Source organism: Carassius auratus, unplaced genomic scaffold (genome assembly GCF_003368295.1).
Source record: "Carassius auratus strain Wakin unplaced genomic scaffold, ASM336829v1 scaf_tig00005455, whole genome shotgun sequence".
Taxonomy (NCBI): Eukaryota; Metazoa; Chordata; class Actinopteri; order Cypriniformes; family Cyprinidae; genus Carassius; species Carassius auratus.
Window position 1 is genome coordinate 95,128 of NW_020523664.1, and position 16,940 is coordinate 112,067.

The 16,940-nt window shown below is 37.5% G+C and overlaps 1 protein-coding gene across 1 annotated transcript; it reads right to left on the reverse strand.

Moving 5' to 3' along the window:
• Window positions 1-3,279: 3,279 nt before the first annotated feature.
• Window positions 3,280-9,724, reverse strand: LOC113070956 (nuclear factor 7, ovary-like). The gene is made up of 6 exons (XM_026244305.1): window positions 8,912-9,724; window positions 8,719-8,814; window positions 4,396-4,626; window positions 4,283-4,305; window positions 4,091-4,212; window positions 3,280-3,886 (listed from the first exon to the last, which is right to left on the reverse strand). The coding sequence occupies exons 1-6, from the start codon at window positions 9,311-9,313 to the stop codon at window positions 3,390-3,392; spliced, it is 1,371 nt and encodes a 456-aa protein (XP_026100090.1). The 5' UTR covers window positions 9,314-9,724; the 3' UTR covers window positions 3,280-3,389.
• Window positions 9,725-16,940: the final 7,216 nt, after the last annotated feature.

Sequence of the window (16,940 nt, forward strand, 5' to 3'; positions counted from 1 at the left end):
AACCAGTGGTGGACGAAGTACACAAATCAAGTACTTGAGTAAAAGTACAGATTCTTATAATAAAATATTACTCCAGTAAAAGTAAAAGTACTCCTTTTTCAATTTTACTCAAGTGAAAGTACAAAAGTACTCAATTTTTTATGTACTTAAGTAAAAAAGGACTGAAAGATAGATGTTTGCAATTTTATATAGGCTAATTTAATTTTATATTAGCACGTTTTTATTTTTATTTATATAATCCTACTGCTCAAAATACCTGGGATTTTTTCCAAAATAACCACTATATGGAGTCAAGATATATTTTTGTTGTTGATATGGACTACGCTGACGAGAGTAATGTTCACTGTGAAGCTTACACTGTGATTTACCTGAGAGAAAACAGAGATGACCATCTGATTTTCACCAGTAAGAACAAAGTATTTTAAAGTTTGTTGTTTTACAGAACATCACAGTTATATATGACATGATAATAAGGCCTGAAGATTTTAAGGAAAATATAATTATATTTTCATAATGATTTTTTCCTTCTCAAACCTTGTCTGGGGTGTAAAAACACCCCTGGCCAAACGGGTTGCATCTCTTCCCCTCTTTGATAATTACTGTAGTAACCATGTTCTGAACATCACATCCTTTCTTTTCTCCCCAGATGTAATCTATATATATATATATATATATAGGTGGTTGAAAAAAAATATTTGGACATTATTTATAAAAATTACCTCAAGTTAGCACCAGCAAGCTTGTTAGCTAGACAGTTAGCATCAGCTAACAATATTTACTTATATTCAGCACGGTTATGAATAACGTCCTTAATAACAATGGATGAAAAGTTTAGAGCTCTACTGATGATTAAGTCTAGAGTGTGTCCACCTTTGTGTGTGGGTCCATGTACATGCTGAATCAACAGAAAAAAAAAAGCCTCAAGTCCAAATATTCATTTATCACCAATTAACTGTTTGACAAACACTTCCTGCTTTGATGTCCAGATCTGAATTTAAAAAAATCTCAAACATGCTCCGATGTCCCGATCTGAATCAACCGAGTCGCGAACATGCTTAGAAGTGGCAATCTGAATCAACCGAGTCGCGAACAGGCTCCGAAGTCCCGATCTGAATCAAGCGAGTCGCGAACATGCTCCGAAGTGCCGATCTGAATCAACCGAGTCGCGAACAGGCTCCGAAGTGCCGATCCGAATCAACCGAGTCGCGAACAGGCTCCGAAGTCCCGATCTGAATCAACCGAGTCGCGAACATTCTCCGAAGTCCCGATCCGAATCAACCGAGTCGCGAACAGGCTCCGAAGTCCCGATCTGAATCAACCGAGTCGCGAACCGGCTCCGAAGTGCCGATCCGAATCAACCGAGTCGCGAAAAGGCTCCGAAGTCCCGATCTGAATCAACCGAGTCGCGAACATGCTCCGAAGTCCCGATCTGAATCAACCGAGTCGCGAACAGGCTCCAAAGTGCCGATCTGAATCAACCGAGTTGCGAACAGGTTTAGCTTCATATAAAGTTATTTTTATTACAAGTGATTCTGACATGATTTCACTACATGCACTGTGCTCCTTCTTCTCCGCTCGTCTCAGGTAAATAATGCGTCTTCCAGCTCAGTGGTCGGAGTTGCGCGTTCATGTGTTTTGGGGGCGTGGCTTTGGAAGGAGCCCAGAAGGGAGGGGGTGGAGTGAATGGAAATAATGAACTGTCTTTTAAAACAGTCGTGAGAGGTCTACAGACACTCGATTTTTATACTTTCTTTTTCAGAGTACTTACATTTTAATTATGTATTGATAAATAAAGTTTAAACAAATTTGGAAAAAAAGTTTTTTATACATTTACCTACCCTGCCTTTAAGCTATATAAATTAATATTCAGATGTTATGGTCTCCGTAGTCGCGCCTCCAAGCAGGATAGTGGTGTAAAGTTAATCCATTGTCATTTTACTTTCCCCATGGCGATTATGTGTTGCGCTATTACACCACACAATACAGCAATGGTTGAAAATGGTTAAAATAGATTTTTAATTAATCAAATTAAGACACACTGATGAGAGGGAGTATGTCTAAACACTGCGCAGTAGTCCGAGTGGCAGTAAAGGAGGCAGTCAACGTGGCGGCCACACCAAGTAATGACGTCACGACGCCCAATCCCTATTATAGGAAGTAACGATATGTTTTATGAAATGTAGTGAAGTTAAAAGTACGATCTTATGCTTTGGAATGTAGTGAAGTAAAAGTAAAAGTTACTCAAAATAAAACTACTCCAGTAAAGTACAGATACTTGAAAAATGTACTTAAGTACAGTAATGAAGTAAAGCTCATCTATTACTGTCCACCACTGCCCACAACCCTAGGGTTAGGCGTCTAACCACTAGGCCACGACTTCCCCCATACAACATAAAAGCTGATGACATCTTTCAGAAACAAGTTGAACATTTTTCATGAAACTATGATTGAATAAATGTAATTTTAAAATAATTAATGCTAATAAATATGAATTGTATGAATTAACCATCCCAGAGGTTTGGGCCAAACCTGGCTAAACTGGTTTAGTCCTTACATTGAGCTTTTAACATGTTCTTTACATATGAAAAAAAAAAATTGTTTTACCTTACAAGTTGGAACAACTTCACTGATGGGTCTGAATGTGTGATTGATGTGTTTCTCTGAATCTCTGCACACTAAACACACCGGCTGTTTGTCCTCCAGATCCTGATGAATGCCTCTCTTTTCTCTCTTTCAGTAGCAACGCTGATGACTGACACACAGAGCACGCTCACACAGCAGCAGAATACAGTGATCCGTCCTGTATTTGAGTTCTTAATATAGTTAGGTTCACACATTGTTATTTAAGCGATTAACAACTGCTTTTTATAACCAAACAAACACCTGTTTTGAGGACTGCATTTTTAGAAAACTCGCACTGTGTGAACTAAGGATGGGCCGGTATGAGATCTTGACGTTATGACAACATTAAGCAAAAAATATCATGGTATCAAGGTGTTGCTGTTACAGCTCTAAACTGTCTGGGAAAAAAATAACAACTTTAGCATGAGCATCCAACTCTTTAACAGTGTAAGTCAGAAAGCATAAAATAGCATTAGACATCCTCTTTAACCTTTTATTCAGAAAATAGCATTGATATAACAATCATATATCTGTTTAAATACATTCAAGAGATCATCACAATTGGTTCTGAATCTGAGTCTAACTTTGAAAGAGATTTCAGTCATTTAGTGAATCCCAATGATAATATACGCATTTTAGACAAAAGAAAACCAGACAGGCTTGACAGGGTAAATGTTAACAAACTCTGAATTACCACAGAAAAATGAGAACTATTTGATGAATATAAAAGATGAAAGCAAGAAGATCCAGACCTACAGGTGTAACGTTTACTGACTATTCAATGGTAAGATCCTGAGAGGGGAAAAACTGTCAAAGGATGGGAAGAGCGTGTCAGTGAAGGTGGTTGTGAATGTGTGTAGATGTGTGTTAGTTACAGGATCAGAGAATGACACGGTTCCTCTGTCATAGTCCAGATACACTCTCACACGCTCAAGATATTGTTTAATATTAAAACCAGACCGTTCATAAAGTTCATACTGATCATACTGCACACTCCAGACATCAGTGTTATAGAAACCACATCCCTTCCTCTGGTTTGATGCTGTAGTTACTCCAATACTCCAGCACAGACTCTCTTTAACCTCCACATCCCAGCAGTGTGTTCCTGAGTTAAACCCCTCTGAACCCAGAACACAGTAACACTCATCAAATCTCTCTGGATTATCAGGAAGAGGTTGTTTGTTCACGCTCCATCTGAGACTGGTCAGATCATCAGACAGGAGGAGACGTGGCTGAGCCGTGTTTGGATCCAGAATCACAGGAGCTGATGAGACACAATCAACAGATGATCTTATTCTGATGTTCATATAATGATCGAGAGTGAACCCGAATACAGATTATGAATAAAGACACCCATCCTATTGATCAAACACAGACATCTTTAAATCTGTAAATCTTCCCCTTTGCATCATTTCCAGTGTGTGTGTGTGCGTGTGTGTGTAAGAGCTCAGATCTTCTCCAGACTCACTGTTCTGGACGATGTCCTGCATCTTCTTCCAGACTCTGAAGGGCAGGTTTCCCAAGTATCGTGGCACATGAATCAGAGCTCCAGAAGGAGTCTGTGAATCCGGCTGTGATGAGATCTGGACTCTGGAAGAACATTCAGGATCAGAACTGAAGTGGCTTTGGATCAGAAGCAGAGAGAGAAAAGATCACTCACCTTTCCATCGAGACTGGAAACTTCTGCAGAACAAACACACCATTGATCATCAACAACTCAATCAATCAATCAATCAATCAATCAATCAATCAATCACTGATCTGAAATCAGACATTCAGAAAGCAGACGTCACTGTCTTTCATCATCTCCTCCATGTCTTTGATTGTGTGTGAAAGAGCTGAGATGTGTGTGTTGATCTCCTCCAGCTTCTCCTTCATCATCTGCTTCTTCTGCTCCTCTTCCTCTCTCAGTGCAGTGATTGTAGCTTCTTCTTCATCTCTGAGAAACTGATGAAGCGTCTCAAACTGCTGTTTAATCTGCTGCTCTGTTTGATCAGCTTGAGACTGAAATCAAATCACATTCAAATCAAATTCATCTCAATCAACAAATATCACTAGTCTAATGTGCAGGCTGAAGTTATCTCTGTTAACCTTTCTATTTAAAGGGTAAGTTCAACCAAAAATGAAAATTAGGCTGTGTTTTACCCACCCCCCGAGGCATCGTATATGACTTTCTTCTTTCAGTCGAATCCAGTCTGCATTAGATAAAAAATTGTCTTTAATCTTTAAGCTCTATCATTGCAGTCAACGGGTGTTGCATTGCTTCAGTCCAAAAGATGTTAAATAAAAGTGCCTTTCCATAAAAAAAGTGTCTCACACGGCTCCGGGGGATGAACAAAATCCCCCTGTAGCAGATTGACGTGTTTTTGTATGACAAATATCCATATTCAAACCGTAATAATCACTTGAATCTAGCTTGCTCCAACAGTTGTACACAGAAGCAGTTCCAGGACCGTGACGTATGGAGGTCAGCGTTGTGCACGCGCCGGTGAGTCTCGTGAAAACCAACGTTCGTTTACAGGATCAAAGGAAGCAAAGTTTCCTTACTTTAGCAAAGGAAATCCAGTCTCCTCTTAGTTTATATCTAAGTCCTCCAACATTCTTCTTTACAAATCCTCGTTTTGTACTTCTAGTTAGTGACCAGTGTTTTGTTTTGATATCTCCACTGCGTTTCCGCGTGTGTCACTTCTGAGCGGCACATGAGCAAAGCTGATCTCCATGTGAGAGTCTTTTTTCAGTCTTTTGGACTGAAGCAATGCAACCCCCGCTGAGTGCAATGATAGAGTGTGAAAGAACAAAGACCATTTTTTTAATATAACTCAGAATTAATTCATCTGAAAGAAGAAAGTCATATACACCTAGGATGCCTCAGGGGTGAGTAAAACACAGCCTAATAAATTTTTGGGGGTGAACTAACCTTTTATGTCCTTCTGATTAAATTAGTTTTGTAGACATATACGACTTGTCTCTCTCTTTACAAATTAAGAAATGTATTAATGCAGAAAAAAATTGTCTCAGGTTACTAATGTATCCATGGTTCCCTGAGTGGGGAACGAGACACTGCATTCTCTAGGGGTCGCAATGGGGAACACCTCATCATGACCCATGTCTGAAGCATACATTGAAAACACACCAGTTGGCCGGCGCCAGCCCCTGACATCACTACTTGATAGAGAAGCTCATAGATGGAATAGTGCATCTCAAAACAATATTTTTGAGAGTCAACTCGATCTGTGGAAATAATGCTGGAGAACTCAGTCTCACAGAGAGGAGAACTCCGAATTCAGAAAGAGAGTAGCAGACTCATATGCAACCCTTCTTGGTAAAACGGAAGCGCTGCTAAACGAGGTCTAACCATCTCAAGAAAGGGAACAAAGTTGAGCACGTAATCCTTACAGTACAGGATTTCAGAAAGTGGACAGAGCTTAGCTTGTGTACCTAAGGGTTCCTAAGCATCGCAGAGGCACTGAACCGCACGGGGGAGGCAAGCTCAAATTTTCAAACCTCTGGCGAGGGGAGCATCACCTGAAGCAGCATATACAAGAAGACATCTGTAACTGCCACCTTCACTTCCTGCTTAATGTGACAGCAACAGCTAAATGGCCATGAAATTCCTTGCAGTGCCGTGCCAGGCCTGAAGATCAAGGAGGCTGCAGCACAAAACCTGTGATCTCGGCCGCCTGATGGTGGTTACAGGGGAATTAGGATGGGGAGGATAAGAGCAGATTAAAAAGCCCCAAACGGGACGAGTAGATTCCTAAGTATCGCTCTGATTTGGATGAGAACGCTGCCTCGTCTGGATCACATCCCTTAGGTCTTGCCTACCTCCTCGTGACCCACGATTCCTCTTACCCCTACCCGCAGGTGGGGGAGGAGTGCGAGTCATGACACTAGCCTTCTGTGCCTGTCTTTGAACCTCAGATCGAGATGGGCCAGGACCCCTTTGTTGTTCGGTTTTGGACCTCGACCTTTGTGGAATGAAGGATTTATAGGCAGCTGAGTGCTCCTTCGCCTCCCAGAACGAAAGGGAAAGTCTCTCTCTTAACTCCTCAGCGAGATCTCCTCCATGCCTCAGCAGCGGTGGGTCCTGAACCATGGGAAGCAGATGGCTGCCCCTCTTTCCTTAAAAAGAGCCTTGACGAGGAGAGCTTTTTTTTATAGAAAAAGGCACGCAATGCAGACAGATTGCCCCATCAAGGACATCGCGTGCGTGCTCTTCGCCCAAACAAATGAAGCAAAGACTGTGTGTGTGATCAGGTGTCAAATAACGCCGACACAGATGCACACACTATCTAAATTTCTTGCTAGTGGATGCCATGAAGAACAGAGAAAGGTCGCTCTTACCGTGGTCGTTCAGATGCATGCTTCAAACAAAACAGTCAATGAAGACGAAGAAGAGAGTGACTGTTCTCCTGGTGCCTATTTATCAATAGTCACGCCGATAGTGACGTCAGGGGCTGTCACCAGCCAACTCATTGGTGATTTTCAATGTATGCTTTAGACACGGGTCACGAAGAGGTGTTCCCCATAGTGACCCCTAGAGGACGCAGTTTGAAGTTCTCTTGAAAGGGAACTATGAAAGTTGTCAACTTTTGAAGAAGATACTATATAGTGATCTTGAGAAGATGACATGCCATTGTTGGACCAAAAGGGCTGTTTATTAAGGCAGGTGTTGGTCACACACACTGACTTGCTCAGAGAACCAAACTTGAACCAGCGGGAAACCCCTATACCTCTTTTCCCCCAGTATCCCTTACACACACACACTCACGTGGGAGTGAGATGGCCCTTCCCTGAACATTGTATAACAGTCAACAAAAACTGAATAATGTAATTTTTTACATTAAACAACAGCAACATTCAAATGCTGCAATACAATTTGTGATTTGAATTTTTTTGCTTGCATAAAAAAGTTTTTATTTGTAAAGATTACTATACTGTTAAAAAATGTTTGTGCACTGTTTGTTTATAGACAGGTTATGTAGTCAGTCACATCATCTTTCAGTTTTGAGTGAACCATAGGGTGGTGGTCTTAAGGTTTGCAGTGCACCTGCTGAACGAGAGCTCAGCTAAAGAGCTTATTTGTTTTTTATTATTTATTTATTTTTTTTACTTTTAATAAAGGAATATATGATACAAACACATTGGTTCATCTCAATAAATTAGAATGTCGTTGATGTCAACATGAAACGTTAGCATTTTGCCCGGCCACTTGAATTTCTTTTTGCATTGGTCTGAATGAAAATGCTAATTCATTCTTTGCCACTAGGTGCCGATTTTGGAGCAGTAAAATAGAGCTTTCCCGGTAACACTGTACATAAAAAGCAGCACTGCGCTCACAAATGCTGCTTTATCAGTCATTACAGGCATGATGTAAAGAAAATGAGACCAATCAGACCAATCACCTCAGATTAGCTTCTTGCAACGGAGGGGTTTGGAAAAAAATAATCGTAGTCGTAGGGAAAATAAGGTGAAAATATATGCATACCGTATTTTTCGGACTATAAGTCACCTCTAAGTATAAGTCACATCAGTCCAAAAATACGTCATGAGGAGGAAAAAGACATAAGTCGCACTGGACTATAAGTCACATTTATTTAGAACCAAGAGAAAACATTACCGTCTACAGCCACGAGAGGGCGCTCTATGCTTCTCAGTGTAGACTACAGAAGAACTGAGCAGCATCTCTGGCAGCATAGAGCGCCCTCTCGCGGCTGTAGACGGTAATGTTTTCTCCTGGTTCATTTCTATCGGTTCATGTCAAATTAATTTAGATTAATAAATCGCACCTGACTATAAGTCGCAGGACTAGCCAAACTATGAAAAAAAGTGTGACTTATGGTCCAGAAAATACGGTATTATGAGACAATGAAAGTGTTTTTTTGACCTTGCATGCATGTCAACCGGTTGTTTTGGACATCCGTAACCAAAATATGAACCTTTGATAACCCATAATACAGGAACTTCAAACAGGCCTGGGCTAGATTTTAAACAAGCATTTTTTTCCAGTTATATCTATTGCGTGTGTATAGTGTAAATTCGTGATAAACTCTGTTGTGACTGTTGTGCATTTGATTCTTGTTTCTGTTTCCTCACCTTGATGTGTTCAGTTGTTTTCTCAAACTCTCCTTTTATTCTCTCCTCATGTGTAAGTTTCTCTTGTAAGGAGGTCAGTGCATTTTTCAGCTCCTCCTAGATTGAACAAATTGAATACTGATCTATCTGTCTGGCTATCAGTGTTAATAGCTATTTATTGTTCTTTACATTTGAAACAAGAGTTACGTCTTACCTTATATGATGGAACAACATCACTGATGGGTCTGAATGTGTGATTGATGTGTTTTTGAGAGTTGAGACACACTAAACACACCGGCTGTTTGTCCTCCAGACAGAAGAGCTTGAGTTTCTCACTGTGTAAACTGCAGAGCTCCTCAGACTCTGATGAATGCCTCTTACTTCTCTCTTTCAGGAGCGGCTCACACACGTTTTTTAACACCAGATTACATGGAGGATTGACTCTTGAGGATCTTCTCCTGCAGACGGGACACTCCTGAGTTCCCTTGATTCTCCAAAACTTCTGAAGACACTCTGTACATAAGCTGTGGCTGCATGATAAAACGACAGGAGCCTTGAAGATTTCACGACACACAGGACAAGAAAGTTCTTCTACAGGTACATTTAGTGAATCCATTTTCACAGTTTGAGCTCCAGCGATCTAAACTTTACTTTCACTTTGTGAACGACGGTTTCAAAACTCAATCACCAGAAGAGTCACAATGATCCGCTGTCTGTTCAGAAACAATCTCCTCAGAAATCCTGTTTGAACGTGTTTTTATTATGATTTGATTATGTCCAGAGATTCATAAACGCATGACAGAAAGGAGTGAAATGATGAGACTGGCGTCCTGGTATGTGTTTTAAGAGGGTGGATCAGTTTTTGATCATCTTTGGGAATGTTGTGTGGCAGGTCAGACAGCACCATCAAGATTTCTTCAAGTTCATGTGTGCCGTCATTGATCAACAAGATTCCCTTCAAAACAAAACTACAGTAAATCATGCAAGCAGAATACAGCAACAGACAGAGATCTACCTCCTCAGAAAAACTTATTGAGTCAGTCCAATCCAAAAATCTACCTCAGGTATAGCCTTCAAATTAACATTCATACTCTGTCACATCTATATGTTTTTAAACTTGCAATATAAATACACACATGTAGGATAAGGATATATTCACTGAAGTGAAACATTATCATTATGAGTGTTGTAAGAGATATTATGAAAGTCTAGATATTATGATTTATTTTAATGTTCAAGATGATGTTTAAACACTGTCCTCTGGACCTAAACATCATGTTTAGAGTCTGTTGCACCATTTCACCACTAGATATCAGTAAAGCCACACTGAAGTCCCACACGCATCCATGCAACATCATCCTGGCATTAAACCTTTAAATTAAACAAGTTATGTCCTGTTACATGAACTGATTTATAAACAAAGCTTCTTGAGAACGCAATATATTCTCATTAAATAGCTACAGAAGTCTAAAGTCCTGTGTTGTGCTGAGTTCTGCACCCCCCTCTCTCTCTTCTTGCTTAGAATGAAAATATATTTAATTTTTTTGTTAACAACAGCATGAAGAGCATCACACATTACGTCAATCAAATATGCAAAAAAAAAAAAGCAAAAATTTAAATTTGGGAATCCCTGCATTACACATAAGAAATAACATGAATTTGGTAATTTTAATGGGATTGAAAGACAAAAGCCTTCCAAAGACACATTAATACATGGATAATTAATGTGTTCATCAGTAGGTGATGCAAGGTGGAAATGTTAAGAAAACACTAAATGTATATAAGCTGTAAGATATTTTAGAAAGAAACATTTGAAAGATTAAAAGAAAAAAAAATAGGGAGAATCAATAAATTCTGAATAAGTTATTGCTACTGTGAGAATAATGTGCAATCATGCAATCCACAAAAAAAAGAAAAATAATAATAATAATTATATATATATATATATATATATATATATATATATATATATATATATATATATATATATATATATATATATATATATATATATATAAAATAATAAATAAATAAATAAATAAATAAATAAATATATATATATAATAAAAAGCTCCTGTATCATATTACAATTTGAAAACAGATGAATCATGTTTTCTTAAGGGCAGTTATCGTAGGACTCAAGGGGGTTTCAGACTGGGAAACTATTTTTATACTTGTAGACGACATAGAGACAAAATAAACTCCATCAGATGCTTAAGTAGACAAGTTTATTTATGTAATAACGATGGGGATCATATCAATGGGTAGTAATAAATATGATGATAATAACTTTAATGTCAGAATAAGAAATAGAGTTCTCATCTGAAGCTTGTAGCGATAACAAGAGAAAGAAAGCAGAAACTGATACGGTCGGTCACAGATCTGGAGCGCTTCAGAGAGACACATGTCTCTTTCAGGATTTCTCTTCTAAAACTTTTTTTTTTTGAAAGATATTTGATCATTTGAGTGCTTACAAAAATGAGAAAGAGATAGATTTGTAAAAATCCTTACAAATAAACATTTTAGAACAAAATACAAGATTTTGCTGGGTTATAATAAGAGGGGTAGAGGAGACGTGATATATTTACAGCACAGCAGAGATAGAAAAACAACTGTTTACTACGGTAAAACCAGGCTTTTCACACACACACAGCTCCTCCTTCAGCCTGGGTGTAGATGTATGAGGTGCAGTGATGTCTGAAGTGAATGTAATGAGTGCAGACGCTTCAGATTTATGACGTACGATACATGAAAAGTGTGTCAGGTTATCAGTTCAAGCTGAACCGGAAAAAAACTCTGTTTTTCCTGTTGATTTTTGAGATGTGCAAAATTATTAATAATATAAAGTTTAATAAACAAACAGACATGGGATGGAGATGCATAGGACTTCATAAATGATGAGTGATCCAGATTAGGGTTATTAAACTAAAACTAAAACCATTTCCAGTACTTGAAATTATATATATATGAACTGAAAGTAAAACATAAAAGTAAAAATAAATAAATAGGAAAAATGAGAATTAAAAAAAAAAAGTTAAATAAATACATATATACAATATAAAATAAAATAAAAAGTTTAATAATAAAAAAAGAACGGCGTATTCATCAGTTAATTGCAATGAAAAGCAAATTAAATCTTAAAAATGTCAAAATAAAACCATAAAAATGAACCACTTACTAAACAAAGGAAACGTTTGTTTACCTGCATGTCATGTGACCATTAATCAACACTGGAGGCCTATGAACATGTGAGTGTGTTGTTCAATTATCAAAATATGAACCAATAAAAGAAAAAGTTTGGGAATCCCTGATGTAAGCCGTTTAATAATCATTAAATGTAAACCTTTAAGTGTTCTTAAGTCATAAAACCAAATATAAAAGTCATAAAAGCACTCTCGGATAAATCCATTAATCTGATTTCATTTTGCATATAAAGTGCCTTTGCTAATGTTCTGCTTGCTTATTCAATGAGTTCAAGTCTAAGTTTTGTAGAAATGTAGATGCACTTATAAAGAAATTTTGGTTAGAGAAATAAAACTGTTGATTAAAAGGACTAAATAACATCCTAATTAAACGCTAATCATGCCAAGGGTTTCTGTAGGGCGTCTAGAGCTGCAAATATAAGAAGCTTAATATTAACACAATAGTAGTCAAATTAAAACAGGATAAAATGGATTAAAACAGAATGAGATTCACATCACACACACGCAGAAACACACACACACACACACACACTCAGCTCCTGCTCTCAACCCGTCAGCCCGATAATAAATGTTACGTATGTACAAATACAACTACTGTTACACGCCAAACGTATATCAATACATTCTTGAAAACATGTGGGAAGGGAAAAAGTGCTTTAACATTTCAAGCCTTTCCCCAAATAAAAACTCTGTCTGTTCCCTCCCTCCCTCGCACCCGCAGGCGTATCAAACCCCAGAAATACTTCATACAGCTGACAAAACTTACCAGAGAACAGGTTAACAGTCACTGTTTGTGTAAAACATGGTTTAAAGGAAGCATTTAATGTCGGTGTAGATAAACGTGTGGATATATTTGTCATATAGCACTATGATAATTCAATGAATAATACTATACTTTTTTCTCCTAAGTTAAATACTAGATACTACATTTGTGGTTCAGTTCATTTTGGCTGGAAGTTTGTCCCCTGGTTTAAGAGTAAACATCATAATCTAGCGCTTCTGTCAAGTGAGTTTCATAGCCCATAAATCACTGATCGACATCTTTGTCTGCCCCATGGAGCAGCACTTTGTGTTTAGGTGGAAATGCAAAGCCTTTCTTTTTTTTTTGCATAAGTTGTTGCATAAATATTAAAAATGATTTACATAGACATTCATTCCACGCATGTTTCATACACGTGGCACTGTAATGGTAAACATGGGAACTCATGCAGAAATCGACAACTCTTACTTAGCTGAGAGACATCAAAATAATTGCAAATAATATAAATAAATTTAATTTAAATAGAGTAAATAAAGTAAAAGAAACGTAAACAAAATGCATATAACATTACAGCAATATTTAAAAGTTACTAATCTTTTTTAAGATTTTCAGTGCTTTTGAAAATATGTCTCTTCTGCTCACCAAGGCGGCATTTATTTGATAAGAAATACAGTAAAAACTGTAAAAAAAAAAAAAAAAAAAAAAAAAAAAAAGTGAAATAATATTACCATTTAAAAGAATTGTTTTCTATTTGAATATGTTGTAAAATTTTATTTTTAAATTTAAATTATTATTTTTTTTAAACAGTTCTTTTAAATTGTAATGATATTTCACAATATTAGTGTTACCAGTATTACGTGTATTTTATGATCATGTAAATACAGACTTGGTATAAGCAGATAAGACTAATATAATAAACTTTATAAAATCTCAATCTTCTGAGTGGTACTGGGAAATAGTTTTAGGGGCTCTTCACACAGAATGCCTTTTTTTCAATCCAATGCAATACTTTTCTAATGCAATAACGTGTGTGACCGTTGCACTCACATCTTTGCAGAGTCTTGCAAGAGTGCCACGTTTTTTTAACAATGTGTGAATTTATATGAATTTTAACTTTTCATTTAACTTTAAGCTCCTCAAGATCAGTTTCAAATCAGTGGACCAATCAAAAGCCCCCGGAGGCGGGGCAAGTGTTGTGAGTTTTTGTTTACAGAAGCAAGTTGGCATTGCAACTTTTTAATTTGCTGACAACTTGACAGAGTTGCTTGACACTGTATTAAAATTCTTAATAAAACAAGAGCTAAGAATGAATATCAATGTAAACTGTCCATAAAATCATTCTTATATAAACCTTAGTAAATCTTAACTAGAGATTTTGCTCCGCCCCCTCTGAACCAACACCCACATACTCCACCGCCAGACAACACTGATCAGTATTTGACATCTTTAGTCTCAGAGCCCTAACCAGGAACACAACAGGAAGTTGGTCAGCAGCCGTGGCCAATCACATCGGTTTATGACATCAGCAACAGGAAGTGAAAGAGCAGCTCCTCCCACAAAGGATGAATCGATTTTGTGAGTGGCTCGACGAAATGTCTCCACAAGAAATGAGTGAATGGATGACCAATCACAGCGCAGACGACGACTCATTAGTCATGAAGCATTCGGCTTGCTTTGGCTGCTCTGTCATATATCGCTTCTGATTGGTGGATGAAGCTGTGGGCGGGGCCATAGCATGAGGATCCTATCACAGTCATATCAGCGTCAGCTTACTGTCCGTCTCTGATATACACACGCCTCTGCTCCATCCATGAACGCGAACAGATAGAAAAATAAAATGTTTCTGAATGTGTTTTCTTTCTCTCCATCTGTTTGTTCTTCTTGTTCTTTATGTTCTTGGCTGGCACTTATCTTCGTTCTCCTCCGGTTTTGTCTAGATGATGGTCCTTGCTTTCCTGAAGTGCTCAGTACTGATCTCGCTCGCTCTCATAGTGTTTTTCTTCTGCTGTATTTACTGAAAAAGCAAAAGCAGATAAGAATTTATTCATGGCGCTTGTTGGTTTCAGGATGATATCATTTCAGTTTCAGGAAAATTACAGTTATTGACAGTAAACAATGCCTTAAGTCATGAAACATGCACGACATCAGTTTTTAAATACGAGTGTGACATTGCAGTTTTCATGCAGAAGTTCATCGGTCTGTTCCTCACACAAAGATATTATACACTGCAAAATTAATTAATTAATGAAATAAAAAAAAATAAGTGATTTGCCTTGTTTTTCATTAAATTTAGTGAGGGACACGTAAAGCTTGTTCAAAATTACAGAAAACAAGAACAACAGAAAGGTGAATCAACTATTCCTCAAAAGTCACATGACAAAATATTAAACCAACTGTAGTTTATTTTTAAGAATGACATCAGAGGCACATTTTGTAAGCACAACATTTCTTAAATGCGGAGTCGCTGTATTTTATACACAGACACAAGGGAAGAGACCCCAGCGCATGTTACATTTTTATTTTATGTAGACATATTCATGAATTATAATGAACTTGTATATTTAAACATCAAATATTTTCATATGCAAAACGATCACATCATATACAGTGTTGATTACATCAAACCAAAGTACTTTTGACAAAACTCTCAGACAAAAGCAAATGAAAATAAATTACAGTTTAAAGAATAAAACAAAATCCATTATATAGGTGTATTGAAACAATTAGGAAGATAATCATATATTTATGAAGTATACATAAAATGTATTACTTTTTTTGCTTTTTGTCCTTTTTTTCCAACACTAAGTGTCTTTCATTTTAATTTTTTTTGCTCAAACAGCAGGTAAACATGCCGGCCTGAATGAGTCGAGACCTGAAGACTTCATAGATGTGAGGAATAATCAAATCAATCCTTGTGCTGATGTGTCGACTTTACGAGCTGCACAATAATTATGCAACACATTAAATCTCCCTCATGTACTTAATGTATTAAAACAATTAGCATATATATATATATATATGTATCGTTTACCATCTGCTGGTTCTTTGTACATTTATGCGAGTCGACACAGTGGAAATAAAACAATAAATCACATCTTTCACATCCACAGAGGCTCTTTCTGGTTAAACATCATCATCAGCAGCAGCATTAACAGGTCAAAGCAGAATAAAAGCGCAGGAGATACAGCTGGAGACTCACATATACTGCAGTTCAGTGCAATAACGTGTGTAAACTATTCTCTCACACCTTCCCTTCAGAGAAGATGCAACTGCAGCTGGAGATGCAATTGTTACACAATGAAAAATGACAAGAGCTCTCTCGAAACAGCAAACCAAGTCCCATAAAAGAGACCATGAAAGAAAAGTGATAAATGAATGTGACACTGACTTTAAGGCTATGTCCACACGAAGCCAGAGCTTAGCCTATCTGCTCTTTTTTTAATCCTTGTCTCAAGAAATATCTGCATCCAAACGAAAAACAACACAAACAGATGTAGTATACATGCCAGACCAGAATGTGGCGCTGTAATTCTGCCACAGAGATACACTCAAACCAGAGAAGAAGACTTGGACTATGTGCATAAACCTTGCGCACGGTATACAAACCAACATGAAACACAATCTTTATTAATCTGTGTTAGTGTTTTATTTAATGTTAGTCAATAAAGAGACAATGGTTCAGTGTTTGTTCATGTTTTGGTTGTTATGGGACGTAAAGGTGTCCAATTAGGGCCCAGACATTAGCTGATGGCGTCATCGTTTCAGAAAATATAAGAATTCACTGTCTACACAAAAACGCAAGGACAGCGTTTTCAGATTCATCCAATCTGGGACCCGTTTACAAACAATGTACTCTCCCAAAACACCAGATCCGTGTGGACGAAATGCTTATACGATACAAAATGAATGCGTATACAGCTAAATGCATCTCTGTGTGGACAGAGCCTAAGAGAAAGAAGAAATCTGCAGCAGATCTGGGAACAAAGGAAATGTCCTTAAAGACTTTGCTGATATGTTTGTGTGTAAACATTGTTAACTCACTTATTTTAAGCATAAAGCCCTTTTGCACGAATCACTTCACTCAAAGTTAAGTTTAAACTTACACTTTAAGGATATAGCCCTAATTATGTTAATCAAAATGACATTTTACGGCACATGGGAGATGAATTCAGTCCTAAGCATAATAACAGGAGCTCAGGGATGTGATTTTGAGAGTTTCCATCTTAAATCTTACAAATGTCGCACTGCTTAAGGTCTCTATCAATGTTTTGCATTTGAAT